The sequence below is a fragment of the Equus przewalskii genome, chromosome 6 (assembly GCF_037783145.1).
Source record: "Equus przewalskii isolate Varuska chromosome 6, EquPr2, whole genome shotgun sequence".
Taxonomy (NCBI): domain Eukaryota; kingdom Metazoa; phylum Chordata; class Mammalia; order Perissodactyla; family Equidae; genus Equus; species Equus przewalskii.
In genome coordinates this window covers 888,208-902,685 of record NC_091836.1, presented here as the reverse complement: position 1 = coordinate 902,685, position 14,478 = coordinate 888,208, and the positions used below count along the sequence as shown (strand labels likewise).

At 62.6% G+C, this 14,478-nt stretch overlaps 1 protein-coding gene and 1 long non-coding RNA gene across 11 annotated transcripts; one reads left to right on the top strand and one right to left on the bottom strand.

The window, feature by feature from the left end:
* Nucleotides 1-4,711: 4,711 nt before the first annotated feature.
* Nucleotides 4,712-10,769, bottom strand: PLK5 (polo like kinase 5 (inactive)). Of its 10 annotated transcripts, none has more exons than XM_070622441.1 (12): nucleotides 10,087-10,236; nucleotides 9,687-9,806; nucleotides 9,434-9,550; nucleotides 8,858-8,987; nucleotides 8,675-8,762; nucleotides 8,498-8,593; nucleotides 7,779-7,977; nucleotides 7,527-7,653; nucleotides 6,532-6,608; nucleotides 6,304-6,388; nucleotides 5,972-6,049; nucleotides 4,712-4,825 (listed from the first exon to the last, which is right to left on the bottom strand). In XM_070622441.1, exons 1-12 carry the CDS (start codon nucleotides 10,219-10,221, stop codon nucleotides 4,818-4,820), a joined length of 1,260 nt encoding a protein of 419 aa, XP_070478542.1. In that variant the 5' UTR covers nucleotides 10,222-10,236; the 3' UTR covers nucleotides 4,712-4,817. The 10 variants fall into 10 exon arrangements, with proteins under 10 accessions (XP_070478542.1, XP_070478546.1, XP_070478540.1 ...); XM_070622439.1 differs by lacking the exon at nucleotides 4,712-4,825 and adding an exon at nucleotides 5,091-5,470 and having other exon boundaries at nucleotides 10,087-10,239; XM_070622440.1 differs by lacking the exon at nucleotides 4,712-4,825 and adding an exon at nucleotides 5,432-5,622 and having other exon boundaries at nucleotides 10,087-10,237.
* Nucleotides 10,770-11,387: 618 nt separating this feature from the next.
* Nucleotides 11,388-13,237, top strand: LOC139083758 (uncharacterized). Its single transcript, XR_011540661.1, has 2 exons — nucleotides 11,388-11,560; nucleotides 12,111-13,237. It is a non-coding gene; the product is annotated as an uncharacterized lncRNA (long non-coding RNA).
* Nucleotides 13,238-14,478: the final 1,241 nt, after the last annotated feature.

The window sequence follows — 14,478 nt, the reverse complement described above, 5'->3', positions numbered from 1 at the left end:
GTGCGTGCGTGTGTATTTAGTCGTCTACCATTTTACCAGCTGGGTGGGCTCGTGCACCATCACCACACGGATCCCTTGAGCTGCACTTTTATAACCAGAGCCCCCCGACCTGGACCCCTGACCCCTGGCAATCTGTTGTCCATTTCTGAAATGTTGTCTTTTCAAAAATGTTATGTAAACGGAATCCTCCGGTATGTGACCTGTTGGCACTGGCATTTTTCTCTCAGCATAATTCCCTGCAGTTTCCAGGATTTTAAGGACTCCCTCTGGGGGGTGCGGGTGGGGGGGGCCAAGGTTGACCTGCCTGCGGCCACCCCCTTTTCTCCTGGCAGTATCTCTATTGAGGCATCCCACGTGCCTCATCTTCCTCGTCTGTTAAATGGGGAGAGGGAAGCCCCCAGCTCGCCGGACAGTCGTGCGGATTCCAGCGGATGGGGAACCCGACGCCCGCAGCCAGGGCCTGGACCTTGCGATGCTTTGTGACGTCACACACGGTTACCATGGCAGCAGCCAATCAGGCCTGTCCGGGATGCTGCCGCCCTGGCCCCGCCTTCCTCGCCAGTGATTGGAGGAGGCACCCTGTCACATGCTCCCACGGACCAATGAGAATGTGGTCCAGAGGCTGGGTTCAGCCGAAGCTTCAGATTGCGGGGTCGGGGGAAGGCAGAACCGAGCAAAGCCAGGTTTTCCCTCATTCTTCAGAGTTAAAAATGCTCTCAGTGGTTTCCTCAAAAAAAAAAAAAAAAAAAAAAAATCCTGGCCAGGCCTGGAGTGCATTCATTGCCGTTTCTTGAAGCTCCAAGCTTTGTCAGCACCCAAAACAGCGAGGCCAAGAATCTTATTTCTTGAGACGCACAGTTAACCTCTCTGAAGAAGATTCCAGAAAGTTTCAGTGTGAGGGCGGAGTGGGCGCTTTGCCATGCCTGTTCTCAAACCTAGAAATAAGAATCGGCCTGGGAGGTTACAAAATTAATATATTCTGCGGTTCGTTTATTTTTAATAATCCTCCATCGTGGGCTCGGCGCGTGGGCCGCCCGCATAGATTGTTTCTGTTCTGACGCCCACGAACAGATGGAGATAAACACGCTAGGTAGGTCATTTTGCAAGATACACAGTTAAACAGGCTGAGGATGTTGTGGCTTTTTCCTCCCCAGAAACGAATGTTCTGGGCAGAAGCGGAGATGGGTCCTTTGCGTGTTTGGGCGTGTGTATTAGTTAGCTATTGCTGGGTAAGGAATCACCCCAAAACTCAGTGACTTAAAATGACAATAAACACATTTTTTTCATAGTTTCTGTGGGTCAGGGATTCAGAAGTGGTCTGGCTGGGCGGGTCTGGCTCAGAGTCTCTCCTAAGGTCTCAGTCAAGATGCCAGCCGGGGCTGCCTCACCCGAAGGCTCGACTGGGGCTGGAGGAGCTGCTTGCGGGGTGGCTGCATGGCCCTACTCGGTGTGGGGTGTACGCAAGGGCTTGAATGCCCACCATGGCATTTTTACACAAAAGACCGTCTGTGGATCAGAAACACACCACAGCAAAGGAAGATCATGACGGGGTGTCAGCATCCATTCCCCCTTCTTCTGGACCCGCTACACCCCACTGTCACTCTAGGAGATTTGGGGGGAGGTCATGTGACCCAGGCCCGGCCGGTGAGCTCCAGTCCCAGGCCTTTTGCTGGCACTAACGGGGAAGTGTGGCTGCTGCTTTTCTCGAGTTTGCTAAGCTGGTAGCATGTCAGGCCATGCTGAGCCTGCTAACGAGTGAAGCCAAAAGAAAGGAGGATAAAGCAAGAGATGGAGAGAGAGCAAGAGAAAGGACGAGGGAGACAGGGCAGTCCTTAGCCTTCACCTGAGCCCCTGATCCAGCCTTGCCTGCAGCCGTCTCTTCTTCTGAACATTTCAGCTTCAGAAGCCAATTCCTTTTTCTTCTTTTTCTTCTTCTTCTTCTCCCCAAAGCCCCCCAGTACATAGTTGTATATTCTAGTTGTAGGTCCTTCTAGCTGTGGCATGTGGGACGCTGCCTCAGCGTGGCCTGATGAGTGGTGCCATGTCCGCGCCCAGGATCTGAACTGGCGAAATCCTGGGCTGCCGAAGCGGAGCACGTGAACTGAATCACTTGGCCACAAGGCCAGCCCCCAGAAGCCTATTATTCACGTTGTTCATAATAATTAGGAGGGGTTTCTGTCATTTGTAACACCATACCATCAACAGATGAATGGATAAATAAAATGTGGTCCACCAACACACTGGAACACGACGCAGCTGTGAAGAGGAGCGAGGCCCTGACACGGCTGCACGTGGACGGACCTGAACACACGACGCTCAGAGAGAGAAGCAGACACAGAAGGACACACGGCGTGTGACCCCATGGACGGGAAACATCCAGAACAGGCCGATCCACAGACAGAGAGCGGGCTCCTGGGTGCCAGGGGCTGGGGAGGGGGTGGGGGGTGATGCTGATGGGAATGGGGCTTCTTCTGGGGTGATGGAGTGTTCTGGAACTAGATAGAGGTGGTGGTTGCAAGATGATATGAATGCACTCAGGGCCACTAAGCTGTACACTTTAAAATGGTTAATTGCATGTTCTGTGAATTTCACATTAATAATAATAATTAAAAGGCCACACTGCATGCCCCCCGCATGGGCCTTCTCCGGTCTGCGGTTTGTCTCCCGCCCACAGCCCGTTCCTCCGGGACTCTCCAGGGAACTTTCCGGTTCTCGCCCTCTTTTACTCGGAATAATTTCCTCTCCCACGTCCGGCCACACCAAGGCATGCGACCTCCCCTGACCGACCCCTCGGCTCCCTCCATCTCCTCCCCCCATCGCTAAACGCCAACCCTTCTTCGGCTCATCCTTCCATTAACAGCAACGGGGTGGATCTTTACACACAGATGCAGAAATGCACCCTGGCCAGTGGCTGAGGGCAGAAAGCAAGGATGCCGTGGATGGCTTAATTTTTTTCTGCAGGAACAGAAGTCTGTGTAAATAGATAGGAAAAAAGGTGGCCCTGTGACCTCCCCAGGAAGGGAGGGGACTGCGGACAGGAGGTGGTGGCCCCGGGGACTTTAATTTGTCAGGTTGCAATTTGTCACAAAGAGTTGGCATCCATGTTTTCTTTATGGAATTGGTAGTCAGTAGTTAAAAGGGGAAAAGCTGTGTGGAGGGGCCCCGGGGGGGCGGCTTCCAGGTCCCCCCCTCTGCCCTGGTCGGTGGCTTCGCACGTCACATCCCGCTCAGAGCTGCCCCAGTGCCCTGCCTGCAGGCGGGTGTCCGCGGGACACGGGGTCCTCCGCAGGGCTGCAGAGGGTCAGCTGAGGGCGGGCCCGAAACTCTGCCTGGGGGTCGTCCCCCTCCCCCGTGACCTCTCTCCCCATGGACACAGCCCAGGCCCCAGGGAGGGGACATTTAGGGGCACACGGTACATGGGCACCGGAATGTCATTTTTCACCTTTATTGACTTTTCCTGATTACAAAGGAAATAAGCTTTTAGAAATTAAGCACCACGTCTGTAAATATTTCGGTTCCTTCCTCTCAAGCAGGGTCCCCCTCGGCGCTGTGGACACTGGGGCCGGGTCGCTCTCCGTGGGGCCGTCCTGGGCGCTGCAGGGGGCTGAGCAGCATCCCTGGCCCCCACCCACTCGATGCCAGGTCCACCCTCAGTGTGACAGCCACCGATGTCCCCAGACGTCGCCCAGTGTCCCCGGGGGGCAGGACCACCCTCCCTTGAGAACGACCACTCTGAAGGATGAGGCCATTTTAAAAACAAAATTGCAGCAATGAACAATCATTTCTTCATCGCGATCCGTGTCCATCGCGATCCGGTCTCCGCGAGTCTCTCTGACGCCTGTCACGCAGACGCACGCATTTCGGGGAGCGGATGGAGCCCCTTCTTCTAGAGACGCCCCTGCAGATTCAGTTGCTCCCCGCTATTTTCACGACGAGTTCCCGGGGGGCCGACGAGGGGAACTTTGAGGCTGAGCGTCCCACAGAACCGCTGCTGGTCCAGGTAGCCCCCGATACAGATGGGGAAACTGAGGCACGGATGCGCCCGTAAGGGGCAAAGCAGGGACGTGAGGCGGGGTCTCCTCGCCCATCGTGGAGCACACGCTGCCTCTGGGCGCGGCCAGGAGCCCCCACCGAGGACTGTGGCTTCCGAATGGTGCTGACTTTGCTGCCATCAGCCCCAAGACCCTCAGGTCCCCTTCCCGTCCCCCTGCGTGTCTCCTCTTCTCCGCCCTCATCCCGGAGGCCTTGCTGGACAGGGCCCCCACCGACCCCCCCACCGCTGCACACTTAGGTTGTGTCCCATCTTTTTCAGTATCACGAATGGTGCTGCCCCGAACACCTTCGTTTCGTCCTCGTTCGGGTTCACCCCCGTCACAGTGCGGCCCCTCTCTGTGCCTCAGTTTCCTCGATTGTCGCCTGCTCATGACAGCTCACCAGTGCGGTGCCCCCCAATCTTCACACTCCTGGTCATGAGTCTGGGGGCTCAGGGGCGCTCCTTGCTCCTTCCAGGGTGCTGGGGGGACCTGGGTCCCCCGTCCCAGAAGGAGAAAGACACGGATGTCCAGAGACAAGATGGCCCAAACCTCGGGTCTCAGGAGGCAGCGACTCTCAAGGAATGAGAACCTCGGCGAGGGACTCGGACAGCTGGTAACCTGCTGGGTTGCCTCCTGCCACCGGGAAGCTGCCCGGACGCAGGGCGCCTGACGGGTGTTGAAGTCCTGTCTCCTACCCTTTGTGTCAGGAAGCAATTGTGCAGACTCCGATCTCTGACCTCTCCGTCTGCCATCGGCCAGTTCTTTCCCGAATTTGTCTCTTTTTTAAACACCTTGCACGTGACAAGCAGTTTTCAATCAGCCCCAGAGGTTCTGATCATCCCCCCTAAGTTACTGCAGGTGACAGCTGTGCCAAACGCTTTGCTCCCACATAACACGGGCCACCATCCTCCCAGCCTCCCACATCCGTTTTCTCACTGCCTGTCCAGTAAGCAAATGTCCCGTGTCTTGGATTTCTGGTCACATCAAACCTTACTCTAGTACTTTTTTTTTTTTTTTTTTGAGGGAGATTAGCTCTGAGCTAACATCTGCTGCCAATCCTCCTCTTTTTTTTTTTTGCTGAGGAAGACTGGCCCTGAGCTAACATCCATGCCCATCTTCCTCTACTTTATATGTGGGACGCCTACCACAGCATGGCTTGCCAAGCGGTGCGACGTCCGCACCCGGGATCCGAACCGGCGAACCCCGGGCCACCGAAGCGGAACATGTGCACTTAACCGCTGCACCACCGGGCCGGCCCTGTCCTTCACTGTTTATTGAAAATGTTTAAATAAATCGGCTCCATTGACGAAAGACAAGCTCACAGTCCGGGGTCCCCCTTGGGCTGCCACTGGGGGGAGCCCAGGATAAGGCAGGAATCAAAGAGAAGGGAGACGGGTCCACGAGACGTCCCCTCGGGCTGGCCGGGGCCCCCTCGCCTGGTGGGGCGTTGATGGAGGTCGAGGGGAGGAGAAAGAGAACATTTGGGGGACTCTGGGGTCCCTGGTGCCGGTGTGGCCACCGACACGGGCTCAGGGTCAGCAACGGTCAGATGTCACAGCCCCTCTCTCCGTTTCTCTCGCTCTCCTCTCTGGGGTTACAAACCGCAGAGACCTCAGACCCCGAGAAGACGAGGGTGCCCCCCCCAACAGAACCCTCCCCAACTCGTGGCTTCAAATAAACAGTTGCGGTAAAGAAGCTCCAGAAAATTCTAGACTTCTCACAAAAGGGCCACCGTCATCGTGCTGGCGTCAGCCCCCTCTGACAGGAAAGGACACCGAGGCACAGAACGGGGTGAGTGACTTGTCTGAGGTCTGAAGCCTCTCTCAGCCCGGCCCCCGGAGAGCCCCAGAAATACCCGGGGGGCCCCAGATGGGGACAGGGCACTTTTCCTGGGATGCAAAGAGAAGGGGGCCCCACGGGCTGCCCTGGACTCCTACCTGGGGGGCCGGGGTCCAGGCAGAGCGTCAGCTTTCTGATGGCCGCGTCCACCTCCTGCCTCGGGCTCCCCTCAGGCCCTGGGGAGACAGATCTAAGTGGAGGGTTGCGGGGGGGGGGTGCAGACAGGCCTGGGCCCCTCCAACCAGCCCGCCCCCAACTCCCGCATCTTCTTGTAAATGCAGGAGGATACCGTGCATCACTCCCTTTTTGCAGGTGGGGAAGTTGAGGCCGGGAGAGGGACCATGGTCCAGGCAAGGCACGGTCTCTGCCCCCCACTTACAGACCCTCACGCCCCACCCGCAGCCCCGGCCTAGGACAGAGGTCTGCTCACCCGCCACATCACTCCTGAGCGTCCCCTGGGAGAGCAGGTGGACGGGGACCTCGAGGCGGGGAGACCCTCTCTCCGACGGGGAGGCCTGGGGAGGGAGAGCAGGTGGGGGCGCCCCAGGCCCCAGGGGGAGGCCCTGAGGTTGGGGAAGGGCTCTGCGCTCCCCGCTTTGAAGACCACGCCCCCTCCCTCTGCCAGCCTGCTGTGGGGACGCCCCGACTGAGCGCTCACCTCTCCGCCCCAGTCCATGGAGTCAGGGTGGGGACTATCTTCTCCGGGACCCGAGGCCTCGGTAGGAGTGACGGGGCCTGAGGGAGGCACGAGGAGATGAGGGTGCAGAGGCCAGCCCCATGCAGGGGGCCAAGCACCAGGCACCCACAGCCCCCTCTGTTGTGGATGTGATGTTGCACAGCAGGTGTGTGAGATGCAGGACAGGTGGGGGCAGGTATGGGGCAGGAGTGGGGCAGGTGCAGGACAGGTGTGAGGCAGGTGCAGGGCAGGTGTGAGGCAGGTGCGGGGCAGGTGTGAGGCAGGTGAGGGGCAGGTGCAGGACAGGTGTGAGACAGATGCAGGACAGGTGTGAGGCAGGTGCGGGGCAGGTGTGAGGCGCGGGCAGGTGTGAGGCAGGTGCAGGACAGGTGTGAGGCAGGTATGGGGCAGGTGTGAGGCAGGTGAGGAGCAGGTGCAAGACAGGTGTGAGGCAGGTGCGGGGCAGGTGAGGGGCAGGTGCAGGACAGGTGTGAGGCAGGACAGGTGTGAGGCAGGTGCAGGACAGGTGTGAGACAGATGCGGGACAGGTGTGAGGCAGGTGCGGGGCAGGTGTGAGGCAGGTGCGGGGCAGGTGTGAGGCAGGTGCGGGACAGGTGTGAGGCAGGTGTGGGGCAGGTGTGAGACAGGTGCGAGACAGGTGTGAGGCAGGTGCGGGGCAGGTGTGAGGCAAGTGTGGGGCAGGTGCGATGCAGAGCAGGTGTGAGGCAGGTGCAAGACAGGTATGGGGCAGGTGTGAGGCAGATGTGGGACAGGTGTGAGGCAGGTGAAGGGCAGATGTGGGGCAGGTGTGAGGCAGGTGCAGGGCAGGTGTGAGACAGGTATGGGACAGGTGTGGGGCAGCTGTGAGACAGGTGGGGGACTGGTGAGGTGCAGGGCAGGTGTAGGACAGGTGTGGGACAGGTGTGAGGCAGGTGAGGGGCAGGTAGCTGGAGGACGGCGACAGGTGCGGTACTCACAGGGTGGCCGGCCCTGGGTCAGCAGCAGCCGGCCCACCTTCCGGAAGAGCCTGCCCAGAGGCCGGGGGATGGCGAAGATGGGCGGGCTGTGGCAGGAGTGGGGCGGCAGCCGGTCCGGAGTGAAGCCCTGCGGGGGGTCAGCGGCCGGCTCAGGTTCCGGCCCCTGCGTGCCTGGGCCCCCTGGGGGTCCTGACCCTCGCGGGGGTCAGCCGAGATGCCCGGGCCGCCTCACCCCGCTGGCCCCACGCCCACCTGCGTGAAGAAGTCGTCCTGCAGCAGCTGCTCCAGGCTGGGCCTCTCGGCTGGGTCGGGCGCCAGCAGGCGGGCGATGAGGCAGCGCGCGGCAGGCGACAGGTGGGCAGGCTCGGGGTAGCGGCCGGCGCGGATGTTTTGGTACATCTCCGACAGGGGTGCCGCCACGAAGGGGGGTGCGCCGGTCAGCACCAGGTACCTGGGTGGGGTGGGGGAAGGAGCCGGGTGCCTGCTTGTCTCCGGCCTGGCCTCCAGGGCTGGCTCCCTCCACACTCCACACCTGCTTCCCAGCACCCGCTGTACATCCACTCCCGTCCGCTCGGCAGACGCCAGCACCTGGCTGGACACCTGCCTGCACCTGGCTCCCAGCTGTGTGCACCTGCACGGACCTGTCCACACCTGCTCCACTCGTGCCTGGACCTCCCACCTGTACATCCATGACCCGGTCTGCCTGTGCCCCCAGCAGCCTCATGCACCGTCCACACCTCTGTGCGCTCTGAAACCTGTCCTCCCTCACACGTGGTCCCCCCAAACGCCCCATCCACACCTGCACACACAGCTGCACACATCTGTTGTATTTATGCTACACCTGCCTTCCCCTCCCCCACATACTTACACCTGTCCTTACCTGCCTGTGGGGGCTCCCGCCTGCCCATACCTGGCCTCCCGGGGCCCTCCTGCTCCCCCCCCAGGCCCGGGGCTCCCGGGGTCCCACTCACATGATGCAGCCCAGAGCCCAGATGTCCGACTGGCAGGAGTGCCCATCCCTGGAGATGACCTCTGGGGCCAGGAAGTTTGGGGTCCCGCAGAGCACTCTGGGAGGCGACACAGGGGGAGCTCAGGAAGGCCGAGGCCCCCATGCCAGTCGGGGCCCACCTGTGCCCCTGCAACCTCACCTGTGACAGCGGCCCCCGGGCCCCACCCTGGCGGCCAGCCCCAGGTCTCCAATCTTCACCTCCATATTCTTGTTCAGGAAGAAGTTGCCTGTCGGGGGGCGGGTAGGGGGGTGCAGGGGCATGGGGTGTGGCTGGCCCAGCTCTGTGGCCCCCCAGCCTCCCCCCCACCCACCCCAGACTCACTGAGCTTCAAGTCGCGATGCACGATCCGCCTCTGGTGCAGGTAGCGCAGGCCGCTGACCAGGCCCCGCAGATAATAGCGCACCTCGGGCTCCGTCAGCGTCCGCCGCGCCGCCAGCACGTGGGCCAAGGACTGTGGGAGTCACACAGGCGAACGCGGATGAGCTCAGCGGAGCCCGAGGGGGACACAGGAGGGCAGACACACCTGGGCGGCCGCAGGTGAGCTTGCAAAGGGCCGATGGTCAGAGAGGAACACGGAGCGGGTGGATGCTGAGCTCAGGTGGGCTCAGGGGCACCGGAGGGGGCCAAATGAGCTCAGGGGGCTAGGAAGGCACAGCCAACCTCACCTGGGCCCGGGGGTGGGGGGGCCTGGCTGAATGCAGGAAGGGCCCAGGTGAGCACGGGTGGGCTCAGGTGAGTTCAGGGGCGCCCAGCTGCCCACAGGATGAGCACAGATGGGCCCGGTGTGGGCACAGGCAGAGACAGGTGAGCACAGACGGACACACGGGGTGGACGCAGACAAGCACAGCAGACACGGAGGATGCAGGCCCCCTCTCTGCCCCCTGCCCCCCCAGGCACCTTGCGGCTGCAGTACTCCAACACCATGTACACGTGGTCACGGTCAGCAAAGTGTCCGTGGAAGGCCACAATGTTGCGGTGTCGCAGGCGGCTGTGCAGGGCGATCTCCCGCTCCACCTGTGGGCACGGCCCCCCGTGGACACACCCCGCAGTAGTATCCCGGCCCGGGGCACACACCTCCCCCTCCAAGGGCAGGAATGCTCTGGGGGCGCTGCAGGTGTGGGGGCCCCTGGGCACGGACGGGCGGGTGTACCTTCCCACGGGGACGCAGATGACCGGCCCCGCCACCGCCACTGCCACGTGGCACCACCTTGAGGGCAAACACGGTGCTGGTGGACATGTCGGTCAGCTTGTAGCAGCGGCTGAAGGCGCCCTGTGGGGGAGCGGGATTCACCAGCTGGCAGGACAGGTGCACACACGTGGGGACAGGTGCACACTCGTGGGGACAGGTGCACACACGTGGGGACAGGTGCACACACGCGGGGACAGGTGCATACACGCGGGGACAGGTACACACACGCGGGGACAGATGCACACTCGTGGGGACAGGTGCACACACGTGGGGACAGGTGCACACACGTGGGGACAGGTGGCCAAGCCGCTTCACACACACACACACCTGAGACGCACAGACGCAGCTCACACCCTCATACCTGGACACACAAGGCAACACTTGGACACACACGAAGGCCCAGGGGCACAGACTCAGACACATCCCGACGTGGACACGTGTCGCCCACGACCACAATACAGGATCCCAACACGCGAAGCGGGAGATTATAACGCATTCACGGGCACAAACACCTGGAGACAACACAGCCGAGTCTACACCGCGGCACCGAGACCCGTAACACACACGGGCGCACCCCCTGCACCCCGGCACGCACAACCCACACGCTCGGCACAACGCGCCCAACGCCGGGCCCGCCACAGAACGCATCTCGGACCCCGCGGGAACCCAACGCCGGACCCCGATCTCGCGCGGACACACGCCCCCCGCAGAGACAGGCGCCGGGATGCACAGCGGCTGCTTGGCGCCAAGCTCGCCATCGCGCGCGCACGCCTCCCCATCCCGGCCCTGCCGGGACCCCCAGCCCGGCGCCGGTCCCCCTGGCGGCGGACTCGGGGCGCCGGGGTCCCTCCCCACCTTGCCGATCAGCTTCCCGCGCCTGTAGACGCGCCCCGAGCCCGGGTCGCGCAGGAACACGGAGACCAGCGGGCGGCAAGCGCGCCGCCGCCGCGGCCCGGGCTCCATCCCGCCGGGGGCCTGGCGGGCGCAGGGCGCGGGCACCGGCGCAGCCTCGGGCCGGACCACCGCGCCGCCGCTCCGGGGCCGCGTCTCATTGGCCGCGGGGCGGGGGGCGGAGTCCCGACGCGCGGGGCCGGGAGGGGGCGGGAGCGCGGGGGGCGCCGCGCTGGCGCGGGCTCCAGGGACCAGAGTGGCGCTCGCGCCCCGCGCCCCAACCCGCAGCTCCCCCCGGGGCGCGCTCGGCCCGCTCGCTCTTCCAGTCCTGCTGCGAACCGCAACGCGCCCATTTCACGGAGCGGGAAACTGAGGCCAGAGGGCTTATCTCCTCCTCTCCGAGGCCGCCCAGGGAAAGGCGGGTGGGAGGTTGAGGGGCGGGGCTTGGCACGGCTCCCCCCAAAGTCAGGAATACGTGTGACGGTCCGTTTCCCCGCCGAAGCCAAGTCCCCGAGGCCCACATGATAAGGTGGGGTTTGATCGCTTTGGCACTGGGGAGCCACAGCAGGATTCAGAGGAGGAGAGAGAAAGAAACCCAATATCTCTGGGGCTGGTGGGGAGGGGAGTGTGGCCTGGGGGAGGAACCCTGGATGGGGTACAGCTGGAGGTTAGGGAGGGGTCACATATGGAGACACTTGGCAGTGAGAAGGGACAGCATTTGGGGACCAATGGGCAGACACTGGGGTTTGTCACTCCCAGCCCTGGCAGCCTAGGAGAGGCAGTGGGATGAGGGGGCAGTGGGTGGGCCTGGGGTCCCCTGGGAGCCACTAGGGCATCTCTGAGCCGGGCCCCAGACTCAGCGCCAAGCCCTCTCCTTGTGGTCTCTCATTTCGCTCTGACGCCCATCCTGGGACACGGGACCTGGCCTTGTCCCCATTTTCCAGGTGAGTGCACTGAGGCCTGGGGACGGTAAGTGGCTTTCCCAGCTGGGAGCGGACAGCAGTGGGTTTGAACCCAGGTGGCTGCCTCTGGAGGCCTCGGGATTAATCCCCGAATGTTACATAACGCGATGAATGGGGAGGGGCGGGCAGGGCTCCGTGTGGCTGGAATCAGGCCTCGGAATTTTCCAGAGACCAGATTTCGGAATCTGGCCCAGCCATGCCACCAGGGACAGGAAATACCTCCTGAGTTGTCACATGTCCTCCTGGCATGTCCGATGGGGCGCCCAGGGCGTGGGGGACCCTGAGGGGGCCCCGTGCCTATGATGGAACAAGGCTCGGGCGCTTTTTTCGGGGGCCGGCCTCAGCTCTGGGGCTGAGCATTCGGGGCCGGCATGGGGGGCCAGCTGGCAGTGGCCGGGGAGCGGGGGTCCCCTGCTGATGCAAGGCAGGTGCAGTGTGACGGCAGGGGTGCAGCGGGGGTCCGTGCATCTCAGCTGTCAGGCCACGGTCTCCCTGGAAGCTCATGGCCAGAAATCGGCTTCCTTCTCGACAGGACACTCCACCCGAGTGGCGTTTGTTGAGCGCTCGACAGTGTGCGGAACCCGCCCTGGCCCCCGCCCGCCCGGCACGGGTTCACCCGGCCTCGTCAGACAACTGCTGGGAGACGGTCCAGAGTGAACCACGTTGGGGGGTCGGGGCGGCCAATGTGAGTCAGCCAGGCCCCTTCCGGGCAGTGGCTTGTCCCTGCCGTAGAAGCTATTATTAGCCCCATGTTGCAGATTTGGAAACTGAGGCTCAGGAAGGCACATGCAAGCCCAGGCTCGCCGGACGGTGGCCGAGCCCGCCTGGAGCGCCGGTCGGTGTGGGTGTGGGGCCCTTGCCTCCCCCAGGACCGTCCCCACAGGCTTCCTGGGCTGGCGGAGCCCTCACACTGGGGCTGGCGGCTGGGCCCGCCGACCCCCGGAAGCTCCCCGGGGGAAAGACGTCGAGGTTCCTGGCCCAGCGCCTCGAAGTCACCTGTCAGCGGTCGCCCTCAGCACAGACGCCAGCTCTGCCCTCTCCCGGCCGCCCGCTGATTTCCTGGCGCAGCCTCCGCCGCGGGGCTGGGAGACCACCTGTTCCCGGTCTGCTGCCCCCTAGGCAGGGACCCCTCGGCCACCACTCTGGAGAGGAAACATTTTACCGTAAAAGGATGAACGTGGCTGTTCCCAGTAGCATCATTCACAGCAGTCCAAAAGGTGGAAATGACTCGAATGTCCATCAATGAGTGATGGATGAAATGTGTCCACCCACAGCCTGGAATATTACGCAGCCATGAAAAGGAAGGAGATCCTGGCACCTGCTCCCACGTGGATGGACCTGGAGGACGTGATGCTCAGGGACGTGAGCCAGACACAGAGGGACACACACTGTGTGGTCCACTCACAGGGGGTCCCTGCAGGAGCCACATCCACAGAGACAGAAAGTGGATGGGGGGCCAGGGGCTGGGGGAAGGGTGGGAGTCAGTGTTTCCTGGGGACAGAGCTTCAGTTTGGGGAGATGGAAAGTTCTGGAGACGGATGGAGGGGATGGCTGCACAGCAATGTGAATGTGCTTCATGCCGCTGAGCTGTGCCCTGAAAATGGTGAGGATGGTGAATTTATGTTGTGTGTTTTATCACATTAAAAAAAATGAAAACCATATTAGTTTCCCCACCTCCCCCAAAGAACTCAGCCTCAGGGGGCTTACTAAAACCCCCATTTCACAGTCGAGTAAACTGAGGCACGGTTTGCGTGGCGAACAGGGAGCATGGCTTTGCAGAGGGGCGGGGCTCCGTGGGCGGCCCGATCTCTGTGCTGACCCCTGCCCGGGGAGCCAGGCCTGGCCGCCCAGCCCCGTGCGCCCACATCCAGGCCGCGGGCTCCCGTCCCTCCGGGCTGCTGTCTCCGCGACCTGAGATGACTCCCCAGACTCAGCAGAAATCCCGGGAGAAGAGCCGGGAGCTTTGCCCAAAATACCTGCGGCAGGTGGAGGGCGGCTGCTGAGACAGCAGGCGCGGGATGCGGGCCCCCGGCTCCCGGGCTGGCGGGGTCAGCGGGGCGCAGCCCCTCCTGCCGGAAAGGGGCCGGGGTAGGGGCGCGCCAGTGGCCAGGTCCCTCTCTGGCCTCCCCGACTCTGAAATGCCCAGGGTGACCTTGGGCCGCGTCCGTGAGCCCTGGCCCCACCTCACAGCTCCCCGGGGACAGGGCCCCGTGAGCAGAGTGGACTGGAGGGGACCCTACTGCTGTGCTCGAGAAACCCCGTGACTGCGGTGGCAGCTGCCTCGAGACTGGCTCAGTGTGGGCGGGCGGGGGACACCCGGACTCAGCTTCCACCCCCGACCCCGCCCCAGGACCAAACCTTGTCCTCGCCTGCCCCAGCCCGTCAGCACCCACGGCTGCCCTCTGTCGCCCTCCAGCTCACCCCACCTTCCTCGCCAGATCCTCTCCGTTCTCCTTCGAGGCCCCTCCTTCTTCTCCGGGTACCCGGGGCTCAATGCTGAGGCCCCTGTCCCCTTTCTTCAGTGATCTCCGGGCCAGCGGGAGACCAAAGTGGGCCACGCATTCCTCCTCCCCTGTCTCGGTCTGGGCTCCACCCAAAGCAGAGCCTGAGGCAAGGGTTTAGTGCAGAGCAGGAGTGAGGGGTGGGGAGGACATGGCAGGGCAGGAGCTGGTGACCACCATGGACCCCTGCGGAACTGGGCAGAACAGCCCTCACATCTGCCTGCCCAAGATGAGGACGAGGACGGCAGTGACCCTTGGACGCCCAGCCCCCGACTGGCTGGGGCCTCTGTACCACCCAGCAGGGAACAGCTCATGCAGGCGGTCCACACGGCTGATCGGGAGCGATGGGGTGAGAGGTGGGATGAGAAGGTGTGTGGGGGGCACCCAGGGAGCTGACAG

Bases quoted from the DNA above. Each gene is read 5' to 3' on its own strand.
- PLK5 (XM_070622437.1), bottom strand. From the start codon at position 10,221: ATGCGTTATAATCTCCCGCTTCGCGTGTTGGGATCCTGTATTGTGGTC. The intron at 8,988-9,433 runs GTGCCTGGGGGG...TGACTCCCACAG, and splicing joins TGGAGTACTGCAGCCGCAAG to TCCTTGGCCCACGTGCTGGC. The intron at 8,763-8,857 runs GTGAGTCTGGGG...GCCCCCCGACAG, and splicing joins GCATCGCGACTTGAAGCTCA to GCAACTTCTTCCTGAACAAG.